The 21,115-nt window shown below is 44.7% G+C and overlaps 1 protein-coding gene across 1 annotated transcript; it reads right to left on the bottom strand.

Annotated features, from left to right (window-relative positions):
- Positions 1 to 225: 225 nt before the first annotated feature.
- On the bottom strand, positions 226 to 17,909 carry NAT10 (N-acetyltransferase 10). The gene is made up of 28 exons (XM_027900473.1): positions 17,734 to 17,909; positions 15,959 to 16,050; positions 15,516 to 15,687; positions 15,133 to 15,255; positions 14,297 to 14,358; positions 14,039 to 14,153; positions 12,656 to 12,763; positions 12,361 to 12,494; positions 12,020 to 12,113; positions 11,567 to 11,665; positions 10,903 to 11,039; positions 10,331 to 10,455; positions 9,916 to 10,066; positions 9,364 to 9,460; positions 8,432 to 8,548; positions 8,231 to 8,332; positions 8,048 to 8,122; positions 7,747 to 7,863; positions 7,436 to 7,569; positions 6,401 to 6,449; positions 5,835 to 5,928; positions 5,631 to 5,741; positions 4,602 to 4,774; positions 4,374 to 4,493; positions 3,593 to 3,691; positions 3,126 to 3,199; positions 1,577 to 1,660; positions 226 to 432 (listed from the first exon to the last, which is right to left on the bottom strand). The coding sequence occupies exons 1-28, from the start codon at positions 17,839 to 17,841 to the stop codon at positions 339 to 341; spliced, it is 3,060 nt and encodes a 1,019-aa protein (XP_027756274.1). The 5' UTR covers positions 17,842 to 17,909; the 3' UTR covers positions 226 to 338.
- Positions 17,910 to 21,115: the final 3,206 nt, after the last annotated feature.

Below are 21,115 nucleotides of genomic sequence, written 5' to 3'. Positions count from 1 at the left end.
TTCCCAGCCTTGACAGCATGAAGGGAATACATCAGGTTTGGGACAAGGACATCCTATGGCAAAGGGTTTGGAGCCTGACGTGCAGGAGACCCAGGGTGCTGCAGTGCCCTGCCCACACTCTGCAGCCACACCTGATAAAATAACTTTCATACAGTATCTCCTGGCAGTGTCACTGTTCTCCCCATAATAAAAACACTTCAAAAATGTCCCTTAAGGCTGCTGCTGCTTCTCCCCAGCTCTCATCCTCCAAAAGAAAGCCTGTTGATCTAAGGGAAAACAGTACTTCTTAAGTACACCCCCAGCATTTGCAAATTCAAGTTCATTGCTTAGCTTTAAAGTCATTTCTTCCTCTTCTGCTTTAGATCTTTAGTCTTCTTAAGTTTCTTCAGTTGCTTGGGTCCTCTCACTGTTTCTAATTTTCTTTTCTTCTCACTGGGAAGCAGAAACAAAATCACTGTTTAAAATAAACTAGATTGCATTTCAGCTGGGATTTTTTTTCCCTTAATTTTTCTAAAAATTTTTTCTAATTTTTTTTTTCTTCCAACACAGAAATGTGGTTGGCAGAAAATACTTCCAATTTCTTGGGTCATTTAAAGTTGGCATTGGGAAAAAGCACAATCAAGAGCCCAACTTAAGATTTTCCAGTGTCCTCAGCCTGACTTGAGATTGCCCCCAGTGTCCTAACCCAAACCAAATCCCAAATGAGACTGATTTTTAGCTCTTGTCATTGCTTTTCAAGCAGTGTGTCCTAAAGGCAATTCAAGTCAGGCATCTGGAATGTGGAGTGCCCAGGAAAAAAATTACCACTGATGGTTTTAAAGCATAAAATTCAGTTCCTGCACTGGATTCTGATTAGAGCAAAGGGGACAGAGCTCTGATCTTTAAAAGCACTGGCAAGACTCTCTCATTCCTGGAAGGCTTCTGGAAACTCCCAGCATTCATGAAAAAAAAAAAAAAAACAACAAACCAACCAAGAAAGGGTGGAATTGAGATCACGTAATTACTGGAGCTGTCAGGCACCCCAGGAAGGGGAAATGAGCAGAAAGGCAAGTCTCAACTATAAATCCCCAAGGGAAAAATGAGGAAAGACTCCATGCTGGGCAAGACAGCAGAAAGAAGATGGATGAAAAGGAAGGAATTGCAGAAATGCAGATATTTTGCAGGCTTAAGCTCACACTTGAAAGAATTATTCTTTCCTGAATTTACATTTTCTCCAGTGGCACCTCCCCAGCCTCCCAACCAGTGTGAGTTCCCAAAGCAAACAGGACAGTCAGGTGGAAAGAGGAGAGAAAAGGGAGAAATAAGAGCAAGTTCTGAGTGTGATCAGGATCAAGACTTAACCAGATCATCAGAAAAAAGTCAGAATTAGCAAACAAGTTACCTGAGGAGAGGACTAAGAGCAACACAGAACCACTGGGTACCAGAGCTCGCCGGTGCTCACACCCTGATTTCTCCAGGAAAACTGGGAATCTTTTAAGGATCAATTTATCTGCATTTAACTCTTTTGGGAAGTGTTATAATAAAGGCAGCAGGAAGGACCAGAGAGATCTCAGGGGGGTATTTCAGCTTCCCTAACCTTTTCACGCTGACCACGGACGCGTTTTGTCCCGCTTTGCTCAGCACCTCGTTCCACTCTTCATCATCCCCCCGGATAATGTACCTGAGGGGGAAAGGGAAAGGAACATTCAGGTCAAATCGTTGGCACAAAGTGAGGAAAAATAAGGGGATTGTGCTGTCAGGCACACACAGCTCTGCAAACAAAGCTCAGGACTGGGAAACACACCCAGAGCCAGGCTGGCAGTGCCTGCACGGTACAGCTTGTCTGGATCAACCTGGGAAAAAACAAAGACCTGCAGCTCTTCTTTTGAAAAGGGGAATTAAAACAACTGCCACTCAAATGAGCTCATGTTCTGTGGCCCTTGCCTGGGTGTTCAAGTGCCCTGGAAATTACACAGAGATTTAACCAGGCAGGCAAAGCAATCGTGGAGGGAAATGGAGTGGGTGCTCTCCATCTCAAACTCTGGGGGATTTAGAATAGAGGAGGCTCTGTTCATACAGGGCTGAACAATGCTGGGCAAAGCCTTTTCAAATCAAACAGCTCTGTCTCTTCTATTGGTTTTCCATAACCTGTATTGAAAAGTGTTCAGAATGGATTTTTGTCTCTCTCTTCTCACGGAGGAGAACAGCAATCTATTTCTGGGTGAGGAAACAAGAAAAGGGAGCGTGGTCCAAAATGACAAACAGGTATGTAACAATGCTAAAAAATGGAATTAAAACTTTTAAAACATTCTGGTTATATTATTTTCCCTGTGTGACTGACTTGCAAGTCACTTCAAATCGCTTCCATTCTTATCCTTTCTTCAAACAAGACAAACAAAGATCCAAAGAATCTTTTTATTCCTTTTCTCTGAACAGAGATCCATCTAAAGCCAAACCAGATAACTTTCCTGGGATGTCAGTAAACAGGATTTAAGAGACAAAAAGTGGGATGAGAGAGAAGGGAGAGAATCAGTGGCATGTGTAACTCCTCTTGGTCCAGGAAGAGAGAAATCTGCTGACACACTGAGTAAAGGAAGCTCTGGTTGGTGTTTGTTTGGGGGGGGAGGGGGGTTATTGTTTGTTTGGTTTGGTTTTGCTGTTGTTGTTAAAGAAGAGACCATTAAAATTCGCCAGGTACTGTTTTCCCTGGAGTTGCACACCCAGGACAGCAGCCACCAGGACCTGGGGATCCTGGTTTGAGGAAAACAACGACTATTTCTAGGAGGACAGGAAACTGTAAAATTAGAAACAGTCCTCAGCCAGGCAGCTTGTTTTATCAGCCCAGAATTTAGAACTAAATACCTTATCTATGTAGAATACAAGATCAAGATCAAGGCTGACAGACACAGTAAGAGTTCCTGCCGTGAATAATTTACCATTTACGTGACACAGGCACACAGGACTCCAAAAGTTTTTCTCAGCAGAGCAGCACATTCTTATGTCACCTGGGTAGGACTGTCTTACCCACTGCTAATTCTCATTTACTGAGGGTTGGCAACCACAGCCTTGTGCACAAATCCCAGCAAGGCCCACGAGTGTCCTGGCATCCAACTGGATATCAGAGACTCATACAGATGAATTCTTACTGTGTAAGGTCCATTTCCTTCAGCTTCATCACCTCTTGCTTGTGTTTTTCTTGGAATTCCTTTGCAGCTTCCTCCTACAACAGGACAGCACAGCAGATGCAATAAGTCCTAAGTGCAAAAGCAATGGGAGGAAAATGCCTTTCCCCCTGAGAAAGGAATATATCCCTTATAAACAAACACCAGAAAAGCTTCTGTTATGTAATTCTTTATGTTTACATTATTTACGTAATGTTTACATTATTTCCTTACATATAATTGTAGTTTTCTGTGAAAAATCCACACTGTAGCTTAACAAAGCACTACTCTACAAGCACATAATGCAAACCTGTCAGGTTTTAGCTACCAGAAAATGACAGACAGGACGTGGGATTCTTTCCATCCAAGAAAATTTAGATTACCATGCTCCTACACTCAAGGGAACTCCATGAAGTGTTTGTATATACATCAAGAAGAAAGTTTGTAATTACCAAATCATCATTTAAGGATTTCAGCGTTGGCTCCATCACAACATCCTTTGTTGCTGCCATTTGCTCCTCCACAGCTTTTTCCTGGACTGTGTTGAACAGCTGAAAATGAAGTGACCCAACACATGTAAAGACAGCTTTTATAAAAAGCATCAATCTACAACCAGTCAGCACTCAATGTCACGTAAATTTAGAGAACTCACAGTTTACAACGTGCTTAATTTAATTAAGCATCATTTATCACCTCTACAATGACAAACGCCAGGCTGCAGAGGCTTTGCTATGTATCCTGAACCTTAGAAAGAAAGAAAAACAGAAAACCACATCCAAAACTTCCCAATTATTTCACTGCACTTCAAGCCTACCTATTCATTTTTTTTTTTCCAAGAAAAGCTGAGATGCCACCAAGGCAGTGAACAGCGTTAAACAGAGCAGGCTCAGCTGGCAACACGGATTTTATGCTCAGCGTTTTTGTCAGGACATTTCAACATTCAAAACCATAGGGCAGGCACTGTTATTTGGGAAAACACTACATACAATCATGGAATGGTTTGGTTTGGAAGGGACCTTAAGGTCCCCGTTGCCAGGGGAGTTTGGATTTACAAATCAAGGCCACAAATACCTGGTTTTTCTACTGGGATTTTCCCACCTTACAAAGAAGTATACAGCCAATCACTGGGGACTTGTTTAAGATGCAATTCTGATTCAGCTTTCCATTAGTGCCATACTTTCTGTTAGCCCTGGAAATCCACTGTGGTCCCATAAAACCAAGCCAAAGCTGTACCTGCACTACTTTGCGGATGATCCTGTTGAAGAGGCCCATCAGCTGACTGCTGGGCAGTTCCACCTCCTTCTCCAGCTGCTCCAGGGATTTGTGCTGGAGGCCAATCCCTAGAAAAAGGGCCTGAGGAAATGAGACATTATAGAAGCTTGAAGAACAAATCCAAACACACATTTCCCACCACGCTCCCTGTGCCTTCCCAAGCCCTGGCCCTGTTCCAGCCACACCCACCGACTGTGCAGCAGAGAGGGAGATGTCCCCCATCTGGTTGAGGAAGAACAGCCTGGCGATGGTAGGAACCATGTCCATGATGAGGTGATAGTCCACCATGTTCCGGGAGTACATCTCCAACCTCTTCAGGTCGTAGGGGATGAAAAGGGACTCCAGCTCAGCTCGGCTGATGGCTGAGAGCACAAACACAGCCCAGGTGTTAAACAAAACACCCTCCTGACCGTTCCTCAGGGCTAAAGGTCAACACTTCATCTTTCCTGTTACTGGGAAGGGCCAAATGCCACCCCACACAACTCAGAATTCAGTAACTCTGCTACCCAGGCTGGTTAATCCAAGTCTTTTCAGGCAGACATACATCCATATGGAAAACATTGCAGCTGTCAAAACAGACCAGTATACCAACTTAAATATGCCAAAGACTGAAAACAGTGAAGGCTGAGAAACGTAATTTGCCCAGTCTTTAACTGCTTACACTGATTTTGCTGTAAAAGAGGTTTGTTCCCTGGCAGCAGCAACCAAAACTCCCTCACCAAAGAGACACCCAAAACCTGCCAGACACAGGTTCCCAAGTTCTCTCCTCTGTTAAGGATACTGAGAGAGCAGCAACTTGCTTTTGAGCCAGAAGGGGGTGTTGAAGTGTCTGGCCCCTTCTGTTACAGTGCCTGCTCTTAGAAGGAGCACCACATTCCAACTGCCAAACTCCTGATGACAATGCTCTTCCCAAGAAGCAAGCTGCCCTGTCTGCTGCTGTTCAAGGCTTCTCTTTTAGTTCTACACTGGATCTCGCAGGTGTCAGTCTCCATCTGTGCTCTGTCATTCATTCAGCTGTAACAGTCAGGAGCCCTCTAATTTGATGCTACTTAAATCTTAGATCAAGGTGGAAAAAAAACCACCCCAGAAAAAAAAAAAAAAACAGCAAAAAAGCCCACCACTACCTGTTTTCAGCGGCAGAAGATGCTATTTTAGCTTTTAATTAGAAACAGAAGCATTTTTCTGGATCACAGGAACACTGTGACCCAGGGTACTCACGTGGCTGTGGCTGCTGTTTGATATTTTTGTTCTGCAGAATATTCAGTGCCAGCGAGGGAGAGAATGTGCTGAACTGGTAGGAAAGCAGGGAAAGGAACCGCCTCCTAAAATCTACAGGACAGGATCAAACAATAAATTACCTCTGTGGACCTCCAGGATAAGGATCCCAGAGAATTCCTCTGGAGTTAGCAAGGTCAAAGTCACCTTTCCAGAAGGCAGTGAGCCAAGGCTCCTGATCAGAGTCCTCCTCATTCAGCATCTTCAGCATGATGCAGGAATGCTCCCCAGTCAGGTCATTCTGATAAATGAGATACAATTCTGTGATTCTGGGATGGATTTCCCACCATCCCCATGAACCTTCTGCACTCTGTGCTCAGCTGAGGAAGGCAAATTATCTTCTAAATCAGCAACAACGACAAATGTATCAGCTGCTACTGATCACCATTATCTGGTGGAAAATCTATGAACTGCTAGAATTTGGTAAATCTCGGGTATTTTACCAATAATCCACATTAATTTTAATTAATAATTAAAAAGCTGCACCTTTGCTCTGAATTTTAAAGTGAAAACTACTTAAGAGTCCCACATTCACAATCCTAAAAACTTTACTCCTTTAGTTAACTAGACAGGCTCAAGGAACCAAAACTGAACATAAACCAAACCCTAAAAGCAGCCTCAGAAAACATTCCTATCCCAATCACATCTCACAGAAAGATGCCCAGGGATTTCAGCTGGGCTGGGTTTTCCCTCAGAAACAGCGTGGTACTTACTGGTGTCTGCCTCAAATAAACTGGCACAAATCCAGCCCGTTTCCAAAACCTGGGAGAGGAGAAAACACTGAGAATTACAGAGTTGTTGGCTGTACAGGAATACTTGTGGTTAAATGCAATTTATCCACTGTACAAGGACAACTGGTGAGCCTCTGGAACGCCCCACCAAGCGGTGAAATGAATACTGAAAGCAGTAACAACAATCAAACTGAGGTGCTGCCTCAAAGGAGTGACAAATTATGACCACAACATCAAAAAAATCAACAAACTTGCAAAGACAGACATGATACCAGAGTTACTGTATTTCCCATGCTGCCAGGACCTCCTTTAAAAAACAGGCAGGTGAGCTTTGGACCAGTAATACTGCTGCAAAATGTGGAATATGTAAAAATTTCTTAAGAAAGGATGTTCTTTAGTGTCTGATCTTTCAAAGCCTAATCAACAAGAAGGGAGACTTTAATGACACACTTGATATCTACCAAACTCCTAAGGGATTTTACATAAAACTATGGAGCTAAAACTTGAGAAATATTAATAAATCCTTTACTGCAGCAGTAACTCAGCTCCTCCATGGTAAGTAAAGCAAGAAGCAGCTGCAGTTGCTGGTAAAAAACATTCACATTAGTCAGGAAACAAAAAACTAACTCTGAAGTCAGCAGGTCACAGGAATTAGTGTTTAACTTCTCCCTACTTATCACAGGCTGTCCTTACTTCTACATTCTGGAAAAATTGGGCAATTAAAGCTCTTTATTTGTTTAGAAGGCTCACAGAGACAACTAAGAAGGGAATGGGTTTGCCTTCAGAAGGAGTTTGAGGAGAAACTACCCAGAATGATGCACTTAAGACCTTTATGTGGTGTACAATAGGACGGATCCTACAGGAGAAGCTGGCTTGGAGCTGTTCCACTTTCAGAAACTGAGGTAAAGAGAATATCCAAGGGCTAAGGCATCTGCACCCAAATTATATATATTATTATTTTTGTTATTTACATAGCTGTATTTTTGCACTGGATGTGACTAGGAAATAAAGTCTCACTTCAGCAGTCTCGGTGTTAGGCCGTAAGACACCCCGAGATAGTCCAGGTTCTCAGCTTGTCTCTCGCTCAGCTTGAGAAGCAAAGGAGGCAAATCTTTGCGAGGTGTCACCACCTCTTCTAACAAACCAACAGTCTGAAAAAGAGAGTGGAAACGGGTGAGCAGCAATCCTCACAGAAACCTGCAAATTAAAGCTCTTCCTCTGTATAAGAATTAAATTTCCCCCTTAGGGAAAGGAATCATTACGGAGACTTACAGTGAAAACTCCAATCCTAGCATGACAGAAAAGGAAAAACGTGCTCAGTTCCATACCTCACTGCTTACAGTCGCAATTTCTTTTGGCTTTTGAATTGTCTCTTCTTCCAGACACGGGAATTTGCCTTCATAGTACATCTGCAGCAAGGTGAGAGCTCTGCTGCCATAGCCCATCTGCGGAGCAGGAACAAACAGCGGTGTAAGCACAGAGATGGCTCCGGTTTTTAAAACAGAGCAGCAACATTCTCCCCTTAACACCCACTAACAACACTCAGACAACACTCAGTCGCTGCAAAAATGTCTTTTTTTTGTCATTGAGCAGCTCCCTGGAGAAGGAGATGACAGAGAAGTACTTTACCCCCTGATAGTCCGGGTGAACCGCAATGCGAACAACGCGCCCGCCAGAGAGGCCCCCGAAATCCGGGTCCTGGAACTGCACAGCAGACAGAAAAGTCAGTTTAAAGAACACAGATGGGCGCTCTGGGAACAAGAAATGGTGCTGAAAATATAGCTGGGGCGAGGACACAGCCAAACTCCTCACCTGCTCTGAAATGGTCCAGGGGATGAGGTCACCAGAGGCTTTCTTTCCCCTCGACAGGCTGTTCATGATGGACTGGCGCGAGATCTCTCCCTCCATGCACACCTGCCAAGGAAGGCAAAAACCATTAACAGAAAAAAATGTCTTCTCCTACAGCCACTCAACTGCATCAGAATCCAAGTTTATATTCAGTTGCTCTCTCACCTGAACAACAGCAAGTACTTCTGGTAATGAATTCTGAGTCGGTGGAACGGGTGGCAAAAGGCAAAAAAGATGGTGGGCAGGTGCATCAGAGAGCATCTGGAGGTCATTGGGCGAGTTCTAGTGGGTAAAAAGATATCACAGAGTTGAAAAAGCATTCTGAGAACCATTGAATATCCTGAGTTGGAAGGGACTCACAAGAATCATCGAGTCCAGTTCCTGGTCCTGCACAGGACAACCCCAAGAATCACATCATGTGTCTGAGGGTGTTGTCCAAATGCTTATTCCATGAGAAGGGCTCCAAAGTCCAGTGTAATGTTAGCAGCTGACTTCTAAACAATCCTCCATTTTCTGAATGTAGGGATATGAAGAAACCTGGAAGTAGTGCAGTGCTGATGGAGATCATCTCAGGCCAGCTCATGGCTGTCACACTACCAGGCAGCATCTGCTTTTCTCAAGTGAAACCTTTTGCTCTAATATGTATGAAACTGAATTTTCTATTTTGTATAGCTCCTTGCCTCTTTAATTACCAAATCCTAATTTTTGTTTTGAGCCTCAGATTTTTAATACTCAGGACTTCACCCCTCACATTTAACAGTCACCCACAGTCTTGAAACCTTGAGATGAATTATTCCTCTTTTCAGCAGTACAGAGGTGCTACTCTTTTGGTTAACCTGAGGCTCCTACCACACAGTAAAGAGAACTGCAAAAGAGGTTCATCACTGACAAGCTTCTGGACTCATCTAGAACTGAGCCTCCAGAACTTCTCAAGACAAAAATATTCCAGTAAATGCAGTATGTTCAGCCAAGACCAAAGCAACAGAAGCTGTTCAGAAATGTCAAAGGGAACAGTTCAATCAGGTCAGCACAACAAGCACTGCTCCCCCCACAAAATCCCCCAGCTGAAATTCCGACAGAAGAAGCACAAGCTCTACCTTGTAGTGCGAAGCCACATAGAGGGCCATCAGTCTCTGCAGAAAAACTTCGGATGCTCTGTGGTAACAGAAGAGTGTGTCTCTATTCACGTAGTATCTGAGCACAGGGGTTAAGGAAACAACCTCCTTGGGAACAGGGAGAAAGCTTCTGGGTTTATTTTATATAAATATATATATATATATATATATGTGCTGGCTGGTGCTCCTTATCTACAAGAATGAGTGACACTGGGCAGTGTTTGCAGCTTTCACACCCTTCACCTGCAAAGCCAAAGCTTTTATAACTCCAACAAGCACTCCCCTTCATGCAACCCTTTTTTAGGATTATCTCTGGAGTAAATCTGGAGCTGGGTCGTGTCCCATTAAAACACACACCACCAGTGCCATGAGGCAGTGGTGAGAGCTCAACTCCAGAAGTGTGGTCTTAATAAAAAGATGATATGCTAAAATTATCACATTAGCCAGAAAACCAACTATTAATGAGCTTAAAAAAGCCTCCTTCACCAGAAAGCCATTTATTTTGAGCAGGGCAGAACATGTGACTAAGGATACAGGTCACAAGTCTCGGGCAGTGGGCAGCCAGAGATGATCCTGGTGATGTTGAGACAGTCCAGACACAGCAGGTCATTGAGCCACTTCTCCACCGGGTCCCCGGGGGCGTATCTGATGGACTCGTGGAGGGAGATCTCGTGTAAGGTACGAGCTGCAAACAGATGGCAGAGAACGTGGAGAGCTGGGAGCTACAGCTGGCAAAGAATCCAGTAGGATCTGCGTCCTTCGAAGGGCTCCCAGATTAGAAGATTATTAATTGTGTAGCTTTCATCCCTTGAAAGCTCTTCATCTGAAACTCATGAGGGAAGACACAGAGGAGAGTTCCTGCATTTTCTGCTTTCCCCCAGCTGCCAAGCACATGGATCCAGGGGATGCCCACAGGGTATGGTCACCCAGCCAGCCCAGCAGTGCCTACCTGAGGTGAGCCTGGCGGTGGCCGTGGCTTTGTTCTCCGCTGTCAGGGTCCCCTGGCTCTGGGCACTCTGCTGCCGCAGCTGCTGGATCAGCTTCAGCGACAGCGAGCGGCCCGTGCCCTCGTACCTGCAGAGCAGCACACAACATCCTGAGGCAAAGAACCAGACTGATCCTGATCCACAGGGAAGCTCCAGCACAGACCACCCAGAGCCATGTGCCGCTCTGGGGACTGCCAGCGCCCCAACCATCTGTGAGAATCGCTGCCTTCTGATGTTCTTGAGCGTGCAGGACCCTGCCACTTCATTAGCCTTGCCAAAGTGGGAGGAAAACGCCCTTCTTCCCTCTCTAACTGCAGGATCCTGCTCATATATCTGCTCCTTGTAGCAGAGCAGAGAGGTGCCAGTCCACAGTGGAAGCAGCAGGTACTGACTCTTGTTGTTTTAAGGAGCATTTCTACAACAAATCGAGATTAGCACGACCTGACCTAACAGTGTGTAATAAAACAAGGACTGCAGATAATAACCCACTGTCACAGCTGCTTCCCCAGGCACACAGCTGCTGCTCAAGCCTTACCCATTGATTGTAGAGGCCATGAAAACCAGGTAAGGGCCCAGCAGGTTCTTCACCAGGGGCAGGGGAATGGCAGCAGCTTCATCAATCACAACCAGCTCAGCCTGCCCCAGCTTCACCGAGTCAGCAGGGTGGATGTACTGCGAGGAAAGGGAGGATACTGTCACTGCCAACAGCAGCATCCCCTCTCTGGGAAACATCAGAGCTGGTAAAGCTGGAGCCCTGACAAGCTGTTTGTTGCGCTTGTTCCCCACAGCCACCAAGGCAGACACTGAGACATGGAAAAAACCCAGTCAGGACAGGGTTTATGTCACCCTAGTAAGGACTGAGTAATTTATTTAGCACATTTCCACACAAATTTATCTGCAGAGATGATGAAAACAGAGGAAATCTAATCACTAAAAACACGTGCTCTTCCTTCACCCGTTCCTTTCACCCTTCTTTGCTTCTATTTCAGCTCCCACAAGGGACCTTTGTCATCTCTAAGTTATTCCCAGAAAGAAAGCAAGCATTTCATGAGAGTCACTCACCCAGAGGTTTTGCAAAACCCTTTAGGACACTTACACTTACACAATCCCATAAAATGAACATACCTAAAGTCAAAACAATTACAGAGCTGGAAAAACCAAGCTAGGAATAAAAAGCAGAAAGGCAAGAGGTGAGGTACCTGGATGGTCTGTCTGTGCTCCTTGAACACATTCACTCTGACCACTGCCTTGTTAAACTCTGGATTTAAAGACTGAACAATCTCATAGTCCAGATGTTCCTGAAAGAAAACACCGTTAAAGCCAAGATCTAAGAAAAATATCATTTACCATCACCATCAAAATAAGCTCACTGAGAGGAGACTGTTCTGTCACACTCCAGTTAAAAACTCTTATAAAAGGTTCAGAGGCTTGAGAATGGAGAAATTATTTACTAATGTTATCAACTGCTTCACAGAGAAACAGACTTACTGTACTTGGAAAAGGAAACATAACTCTCCTATCACTCATTTTTTGCAGAACATTAGAAAAAAAAGCTGGTAGTAAATATAAGTTAAAAAAAATCACAGATAAGATGCAAAATTTCTTGAAGAGGAACACTGCGAAGATACTGTAAAACACTCTGCTCCCCTTACCTGATACTGCAGGGCATCAAAGCCTTTGAATATGAACTCAAAGAGCGTATGAAGGTTATCAGGGCTTGGGGATGTGACGAAGATGTTGGAGTAACTGCAGAGAAAAATAAAAACAAGAGTTTAACTATTTTCCCAACAAATTTTAAATATAAATACTAAACAGGATGTTCCAAGGGGTTGATTTTACCTAATAAACAAAATAAAGCAGATTTCTTGCAGACACTGATCTCAGCTTATGTGTGATCATTTTGAGTTTTAAAGACTGTGATTTTCTCATCACTATTTTTTTTTTTAATGAATGGCTGCAGATAAAGCCTGGGAGATTGAAGGGGATCCCTCACCCAAAAGCTACAGCTCCAGCAATAGCCAGGCCCAAGGCAGCAGATTTGCCCCGTCCCCTGGCTGCTGTCAGAGCCACCGTGCTGCGCAGAGTCTTCTCCGAAATGGCTTCGATGAACTTCAGCACTGCTTTTGCCTGACCAGAAAACGTAAAATAAACAGAGATCAGCTGGGTTTAAACTGCATTACTTGGAATTAAACTGTGTAACTGGTTTTTACTGGCACGAATGGCAATTCCTGCCCCGTTGCTGTGCCCTGGCAAGCACAGAGCGTTTCGGATTTCAGCCCCACACCAACCTGATCCAGGGTTTTACAGCCATCCACCAGCACCCCCACGGGCTGGGTGTCCTGCAAACTCTCCTTCAGCTCCCTCAGCTCCAGGTCCTGGGGCCGGAGTCTGTCTTCCTACAAGCACAGGATTGACCAGAACAGGGTAAGTCAAGGGCACTTCAGCACAGTGATACCTTTGCAAGGTCTTCTGTCAGGCAGAAAAACAGCTCTGAAAGAAAATGTTACCCCAAGAGGAATATAATCCCTAAAAACACAGAGATTTATATGGACAGATATTTAACAGTCCAATTTTCAGGCATCTTCAGGAGAATGGTGACACGGAGAGATGGATCCTGGCTTCCCCAAGCTTGGAGGAAAAAAGGAAAGGATTTTTCAGTAGATGTAAGAAGACGAGACTTTAATTAACTTTTAATTAACTTTTCAGTCTTCATCAGGCTGTACCTAAACTGTATGATCTTTGTCATACTTGTGCAGATTGCCATGTAGGGGGAAAAACTACTGCAGCAGCAACAGATCTGTTTTCAAACCACTAGCAAGATTTTCAAAGCCACAAACACAGCCAACTTTAGATGGGAATGAATTCTGATTCTCCTTATTGTCACTCAGAATTCCAAAGGCACTACTTTACCCATCCAACAGAGAAGCATTTGTGCTTCTGTCAGTATTGTTCTAATGATATTGTTCTGGGTTTTAACATTTATAATCAGTGGCCTATTGAAATGTTTTTACATCTCTGACAGAGCCCATGTTGGTATTTCTTGGGCCACACAACACAGTTCAAAAGCTGAAAGATTTCTGCTTAAAACTGATTCCATTTTACTTTAGTTTTACACCTGAAAACGATAAAAGGATACATTTCTATGGATTATATCCTGGGAATGTTTCCCGAGATTCAGAAATTCAAAATTCAGAAATTGAAACCACCAGTTTCCAGTTGCATCCTAAGCTTGTAACACGGTAATTTCTAAAGTGTTTTCCCACTCCTCAACTGTCAAAAAGTCTTTTTATTTGTCTCATCCCAACTGTCCATCAGCCTGATATTTCTCTGTACTTCTCAAACAGCAATCACAATTAAGCCTCGCCTCACAAGGAAAACAGCAACACAAGAAAGTCAAGGAATATGAGCAACCACAAAAAAAAAAAAAACAAACCCACAACAAAAATAAACCACCTGTGACAATAAAAAAAAGCAAGAGGGAAAGAAAGTGTATCTCCCAGTGCTCCCAGGTGTCATTTTTGTAGAACACTCCACTTCCTCTCTGGAAGGTCATTATATTTGCTATGAATCAGGGTGAAAGGGAAAATTCTTCCTCTTTAAATCTTAAACACACCCTGGGCCAGCTCGAGACTGGCTCATCCCCAGGGGAAGGGGGAACATCCCTCACTGACCTGGGACTGTGGGGGGACAGGAGTGATGTTTGCAGCGTGGCTGGAGATGGGCAGGATGTTCAGCTGGTCATCGATCACCAGGCAGTTCTTGCAGGAGGCCAGAGACAGGATGAACCTGAACAGGAAAGCAGAGGCAGCCCAGTGAAAACTCCACTCGTTGGTAGTTATTTCAAACTCTTTTCTAAACAAAGACAACTATAGGTACTGAATGCTGAATGTTCTTCGTGCTCCCAGACCCTTTCCCCGCTCTTAACTCACCTCTCATTAAACCTCCCCACCACGTCCTGGTGTGCCTCTGTCCTGTACCGAGAGTGAACATCCTGAAACAAGAGAAAAGCTCCCTCAGGAGAAGGGACAGCCCCCACAGTGACACCTGCACGGCTGGGACTCCTGTCACAATCATCTTTGCCACTCCTCTGGATCACAGCCTCCCTTTCCACCCACAGCACGCCCCAGACAGAACCCTGGTTCTGTTTGTTCTGGCACACCCACCTTTTCCAAATACTTGTTAAAAATGTACTTTTATTTATCCCAGCCTGACTCGAAGTTCAGCTCTGCCAGATTTTATCACACACCTCGGGGATGCAAAGAAATAATATTCTCTCCCTTCAATTCACCCACTGCTTACTAACAGAAACAGCTCCTGCTCTAGGTGTAACTATACTCAGTGTGAACATAATTCCTATCTGGAAATGCATCATAAATAATAAATGCATTTAAAAAAAAGCAGCATAATAAATAAATAAATAAATAACGCTGATCTCACCAAGCAACGTCACAGGACACTGAAAAGACCTATTGTGTTTAACTTAAATTGCTGATAAACGGGCAGACAGAATAAATACTTCCAAAACTGTTGTGGAACTAAAGAGCACAGTTATTTTGTGAATGGCAGGTGTTTCTTCCTTGCAATACCTTCCTTCCCAGCAGCATCTCAAGGCAGAAATGCCTGAGCACGAGACATTCAGTCAGAGATGGATGAAGGAACAGAAAAGACCACAAAGGGAGATCAGAGCCCACAATAAAAGCAATGAACAACCACTTGGCATCATCACAGTGCAAAGGAAACAGACACATCATCATGCTGAACGTGCCATGGTCATTGTGTAGAGCTGCTTCAGGGAGTTCATGGTTCTCAGGAGAATCACCACCATCCCACCACCTTCCACTGTTTCCACAGTTCTGGCCAGCAGGTTTGGAGTCAGGGCTTCAAAATCCTAGGGAATAAACAACATTTCCAAGTTGCCTGGAGTTCCTCAGTCCTACTGGAAGGCACAGAAAACCTAAAAATATTATTAATTCACACTTCACATCAGCATTAACTAATGTCCTGTTAGAACTTCTTCCAACAAGGCCACCTGACCCTCACAGAACTTGTAAAATTGAAGTAACAAAGCAACAAATACTATTCCTGCAGCATTTAAATTAAGCACCACCAGAGCAATGTCCTTTCTGAGCCCAAAGCTGAAGCCCTCACCTGGAGGACACACATGCCAAAGGTGTTGCCGAGAATCTTGTGGGTCTCGTTGTAGTAGCAGTAGCGGATGTTGGTGGCTGCTATGAACAGCTCGAAGGGGTCATCATCCTTGATGTTTAACGTGCCACTCTTGATCTTCTTCTGGAGCTGCCTCATCCTCTTCTTCCTGTGGCTGCAGGACCAAATCACACAGAAGTTTTCTTGGAAAAAGGTTCAAGTCTCCCTGGAAGTCAGAGCCCATCCTGAATATTACTGAGTTTACACAGGTGAGGAATTCAAGTTTTGGCCTGTTGAGGTTCAAAAGTTGAGGGAGAGATTGGTCCAGGGTGACAGATTAGAGTTAGAGCTACAGAAAGAAACCAGAGGTACCAAGTGCTGATGCCAAGCGAATTGTGGAAGCCAAATTCAGTTCTGGATAAGGAAACACAGGAGGTTTCTCTTACCTGCTGAAGCCCAGCTCCTTTTTGTAACACCACAGGACGGAGGGCCTGGCCTTCACCGTGGCTTTGGACAGCATGTGATGCAGGATCACCACCTGCCAGGGCACAGAAACACTCATTAACAAAACCAAACAGCAAAATATCTGTCAATATTTGATTTTGTAGCTGTGTTTTCTACTGTGCAAAACAGGCTCCTGTGACAGGTCAGGGAGGTGGCCTCTGTTTTCCCACAGACCTGTGTGTCTGTGCCTTCTCCAGGGGTGCATGACAGGGATTTTCTGAGCTCTCTGCTTTGGCAGAACTGCTAAAAACTGCTCTGACAGAAGGCTAAACACAGTTAGCCTGGCTAAATTCCAGGCTAAATACAGTTCCTAGAATTTGTATCTTACTGTGGATTTTCCACAGCATATTTTAGTATTTCAAACTGAACAGAAGCAGACCTGGGATATGCCCTGACAGACCTTACCCATCCACCTGACCAGTAAATTAATGACAACTTTCTTGTACTGCCACCCGATCAACTCCTTATTTTCCAAGGTTTTTTGTAACGAGGTCATTTCATGTCCCCAGATCCTGGAAATAACTGAATTATCAGTTATCACAGAAGAGCAGCAGGGCCAGGGCAGGGATTGTCCCCCCTGTGCTGGGAGCTGGTAAGGCCACGACTCGAATTCCACGTCCAGTTGCGGGCTCCTCAATCCCAGAAGGACACTGAGGAGCTGCAGCACGTCCAGGAATGGGAAAGGAGCTGGGGAAGGGTCTGGAGCACCAGGAGCAGCTCCCTATGTCAGCCTGGAGAAAAGGAGGCTCAGGGGGGACCTTATTCCATCCAACTCCCTGCCAGGAGGGGGGAGCCGGGTGGGATGGGACTCTGCTCCCAGGGAACAGGGACAGGAGGAGAAGAAACGGCTTCAAGCTGTGCCAGGGGAGGTTTGGACTGGATATTAGGGAAAGCTTTTTCCTGACAAGGGTTGTTGGGCACTGGAACAGTGGGAGGTGGTGGAGGGATTTAAAATCCGTGTGGATGTGGCACTTGGGGACATTGGCTGCTGGTGGGCATGGCAGCGCTGGGGGAACGGATGGACTTTTGGAGGTCTTTCAGAGCCCAAACAATTCTGTGATTCTATAGCCTGACTTATCCTAAAACATCACGGGTTTGCCGTGCTGCTCTTCCCTCTCCCACACGAGCAACACAAGTCTGGTCTCCGAAATGAAGCGCTTTCTTCTACACAACGCTGCCCACTCGGTGCACAAAGCACGTTTTGAGCCCAAAACCATCACTCTGTCTCCCGGCAGGGCTGACCTTCAAAGTCAGGCCGGAATAAATAAAAGTATTGGTGGAAAAAGTACATTTTTTAAGAGGGGAAAAAAAGCTCCAGCCAGCCAGAAAAATGAAAGATACTTTCCCCCTAGTTTAAAGTAAATAAGCGAATAAATAAACAGACGAACAAACAAACAAACAAATACGATTTGCCCGTCCTGGCTCCTGCTGGCCAGAAAATTAGTATATTTCCCCCCAGTCTGAAGTAAGTAGGTAAATAAACAAATAGATACATCCGATTTGCCATCCCTGGGGTTTATTGGGAGCTTTCTCAGGCCGGTGTGTAAGAGCAGGGTCTCGAAAACCCGTTCCTAACCCCGCGCTGCGGGAGGGAGGAGCCGGTGCGGGGGTCAGGGAGCCCCGGGTGGGTGCCGGGGGTCAGGGAGCCCCGGGTGGGTGCCCCGTGCCGGTACCCCCGGGTGGGTGCCCGGTGCCGGTACCCCCGCGTGGGTGTTACCTGGTCCCTGCCGCGGTCTCCCACCAGCACCAGGAGGCTGCGCTGCCGCTCGGCCACGCCGTTCTCGATCAGCACGCGGATGCGGTTGTCCACCTTGCGGCGCTGCATGGCTGCGGTCCCTATCCCGGTCCCGCTCCCGGTCCCTATCCCGCTCCCTATCCCGATCCCTATCCCGATCCCGCTCCCGATCCCGCTCCCGGCTCTCCCAACGCACCACGCGGGCGCCACGTGGGGCAGCGCGCGGGCCCCGCCGGAGGCCCCCCGGGGCTGCCCGCGCCGTTCGCCTGCGCCGCGCGCGAGCACGAGCGCCTCTGCTTGTTTAATATTTAAAGCATCGCCGCTTTTAAGGCGATTTTAATTTTCAAGGCAATTTTCGCTGTTAAGGTGATTTTTTTTTTTTTTTCCCGCCCGGGAAAAGCCGCAGCGGAGCAGGGGAAGCGCGCGCGCTCCCAGCAGCCCTCCCGGCCCCAACCGCGGCTGGGTGGGTTGGTTTGTTTATTTATTTATTTATTTATTCCGGAGGGGTTTGTTTGTTTATTTATTCCGGAGGGGTTTGTTTATTTATTTACTCCGGAGGGTTCTGTGTCACCCGCCCTATAACGGGGACGGAACCGATCCCCCGTTCCTTGGAATCCCTCGCTCCGCAGGAATCTCGCTCCCAAACCCCAGAGAGCACCACCCTGAGTTTATAAAGACACTCCTCTTCCTCCCGCTGCGATTCTACACGAGCCGGACACTGAGCCTGGCTGGCTGTGGGGACTGGGGAGAGGAAAACCAAAATATATAGACACAGAAGAGGGCATCTGGACCCAGAGAAAACAAAACACACATATATAGAAACTAACAAAGCCTTAGGATACATAATTATCTGATACCACACCATGAACCCCCCCCAAAATGTTATTTTGCTCCTCAATAAAACCAGGTAGAGCTTAATAAAACCATCTCATTAATGTTTTCTATATAAAATCCCAAGCTGCAAAACTGTAGAGCTTCAACAAAAAAAAAAAAAAAAACCCAAACCAAAACCAACCAACCAACCAAACAAAAACCCCACCAATTTATCAACCTGACTTGAAATTTCAGTGAGTTTTCAGAAACACGACACTGATTCTCAAACTGACGGTAAAACTATTCCTAACCTTTCAATACCAAAGCTGAGCCGAGCTATTTGCATAGATGTATTTATTCTTAGCTTTTAATACTGCCAAAATTTGGGGTTTTTTTAACTTGAACATTTGAACAGTGAAGTATTTAAAACCAGGTAACATCGTAGGAAAATTTTCTTTAATACCACTGGATGTATTTTGGGGCTATTTGTTTTAAAATATAACAAAAGTATGATAAAGCTACTGAATTAATAATCATAAAGGCTGGAGAATAGTATCTTTTTTAGGTGAACCCAGATAGACCCCTCACTAAGACAAAATCACCAATGAAATGTAGCAAGACAACTCCTTAAGGTATAGGTACAAAATATTTGCTTGAAAGGACATAAAACATTTAAATAGATTTATTTTTCAAGTGTTTACATAAGCCATGGACCAATTGGTTTCCAACGTTGAGTTAAAGAACTGCAAAGACATATATACGGTTATGTTTAAGGCCATCAGAAAATTTAAACCTGACAAGAAACTAAAACTCTGAACACTTATTTCATATGGTAGAAGCATTACTAATTTATTCTAAAACCGGAGAGCTTAAAAAAAGGAAATACATTTTTCATTTCATAAAAACCTAATGGATAATGACTAAAATTCAGCTGGAGCCCAAAATTGCAGGTGTCCTTTGATCCACTATCGGAACACATTTTATAGCCATGAGAACTGAGCCAGTTACCCCCATGTCATTGTTTTATGGGCATTAAAAAGTGAGGGGAAACGGACGTGGCTTTTAAAAGTAAGAACTGCAGCGAGAGCAAACAATACATTTAACTCAGAACCAAATGTGGAGTTAGGCTGAAGTGTTCCTAACACGGTTCTTTTATGTGCTGTTCAGAGTGGCTTTAGGATGTGGATTTTGGGCAACAGATTTCCTTCCCTCCATTAAGGCTGAACCCAGAGAGCCACAAGTAATTTTAATAGCATTATATTCAAGAATTGAATTTTCAAAGGATTGAAAACTTGTCCCATCCACGTGGAAAGCAGATGGAATATCGTGGAAACACATTTCAGAAATTAAATCTAATTCACAGTGACAAAAACCTCAGCTCCAGCTACAAGTTTGTGTCTTCAAGCATCCATTTCCATCTTTGCAAACACTTTAACCTAAAAGTTTCACATAAACAAGAAAGATGACGAGTTTTTATCCAAGATGGGACCAGCAGCCTCATTAACTGGACTGGTTAATGAGAGTTCTTGTGTCCCCCATTGTATCCACAGGAGATTTGTTTTTCATCATACGAAATTCAACCACTTTTCAGTATCATTTATCATCTTTTCAGTATTTATTTACAGTTAAAACCTCTTCAGTAACTTCTCTCTCTCCAAAGTAGTCACTCAAATGCCATTTGGGGAAAGAAGGAAGCTCGATCAGTTCTCCAAAGCCCTGTAACATAATCAACCTGCCTCAGAAATAAGGTCAGCAGGACATTTTGAGAAGACACATTCAGGTCCCAAAGTTCTCTGAGAGTTTCAAATCCCAGCAGAATGCATCTATCTACTGGTTAAAAAACAAGAAGCCAACAATCCTCTTCCAGCTACTCTGATTGCTGAGATGCAAAAGGCAGTATCTTGGAAAGAAAACAGGAGTTAAGTGAAGTTCAGAATGCTCCACAGCAAAATTCCAAAGTTGTACAGTTTTCTTAAAATACGCAGGAACAACAGAAGAGAAATTCAGGACACTGGCCTCAAGTGTGAGACAACAGCTCTTTCTAAGTTTTTAAGTTGAAGGATGTCCAGGAAGGATCCGAGTTTCCCAAACACAGCAATAAAAGGTATAAACATCTGAAGTATTTGAGTGATTAACATTATTTACTCAAGAACCCTTGAATTACAGCCAAGCAGCAGCAAAAGGCTGAAGGCAGAGGTTTGTTCTCAAACACCCCCCACTGCACGTTATCCCAGCCCAGGTGACGAAGGCCCTGCCACAATGGAACTCTCAGGGCAGGTGTATATTCAAGAAGGCAGCCAGAATTAGGCTCCAATTCTCCCCAAAACACCAGTTCTTGGAAGAATCAGGTAAATCCACCAAGAAGGTGCAAGTGCTGTGTGCACCTGCAGGCTCAGCCCCAGCACTGTTCTCCCTCTGTCCAACACAGGATGAGTTTCCCCAGAGGATGAACAGCTCAGCCCAGGCTCTGCAATAGGAGCAGCCTTGAAATGCCGCCACTTTGCCTCAGGATTAACTTCTTGGAACAGTCTTGGTTCAAGATACCACCTTT

The sequence above is a fragment of the Empidonax traillii genome, unplaced genomic scaffold (genome assembly GCF_003031625.1).
Source record: "Empidonax traillii isolate 1590-97213 ecotype Southwest subspecies unplaced genomic scaffold, ASM303162v1 scaffold733:size745334, whole genome shotgun sequence".
Taxonomy (NCBI): Eukaryota; Metazoa; Chordata; class Aves; order Passeriformes; family Tyrannidae; genus Empidonax; species Empidonax traillii.
This window is presented reverse-complemented; position numbering and strand designations above follow the sequence as displayed.

Excerpts from the sequence above, each read along its gene's own strand:
- NAT10 (XM_027900473.1), bottom strand. The coding sequence starts at position 17,841 with ATGCAGCGCCGCAAGGTGGACAACCGCATCCGCGTGCTGATCGAGAAC. Across the intron at positions 11,666-12,019 it reads TTGATGCCCTGCAGTATCAG|GAACATCTGGACTATGAGAT; the intron begins GTAAGGGGAGCA and ends GTTTTCTTTCAG. Across the intron at positions 11,040-11,566 it reads AGCACAGACAGACCATCCAG|TACATCCACCCTGCTGACTC; the intron begins GTACCTCACCTC and ends CTTTCCTCGCAG.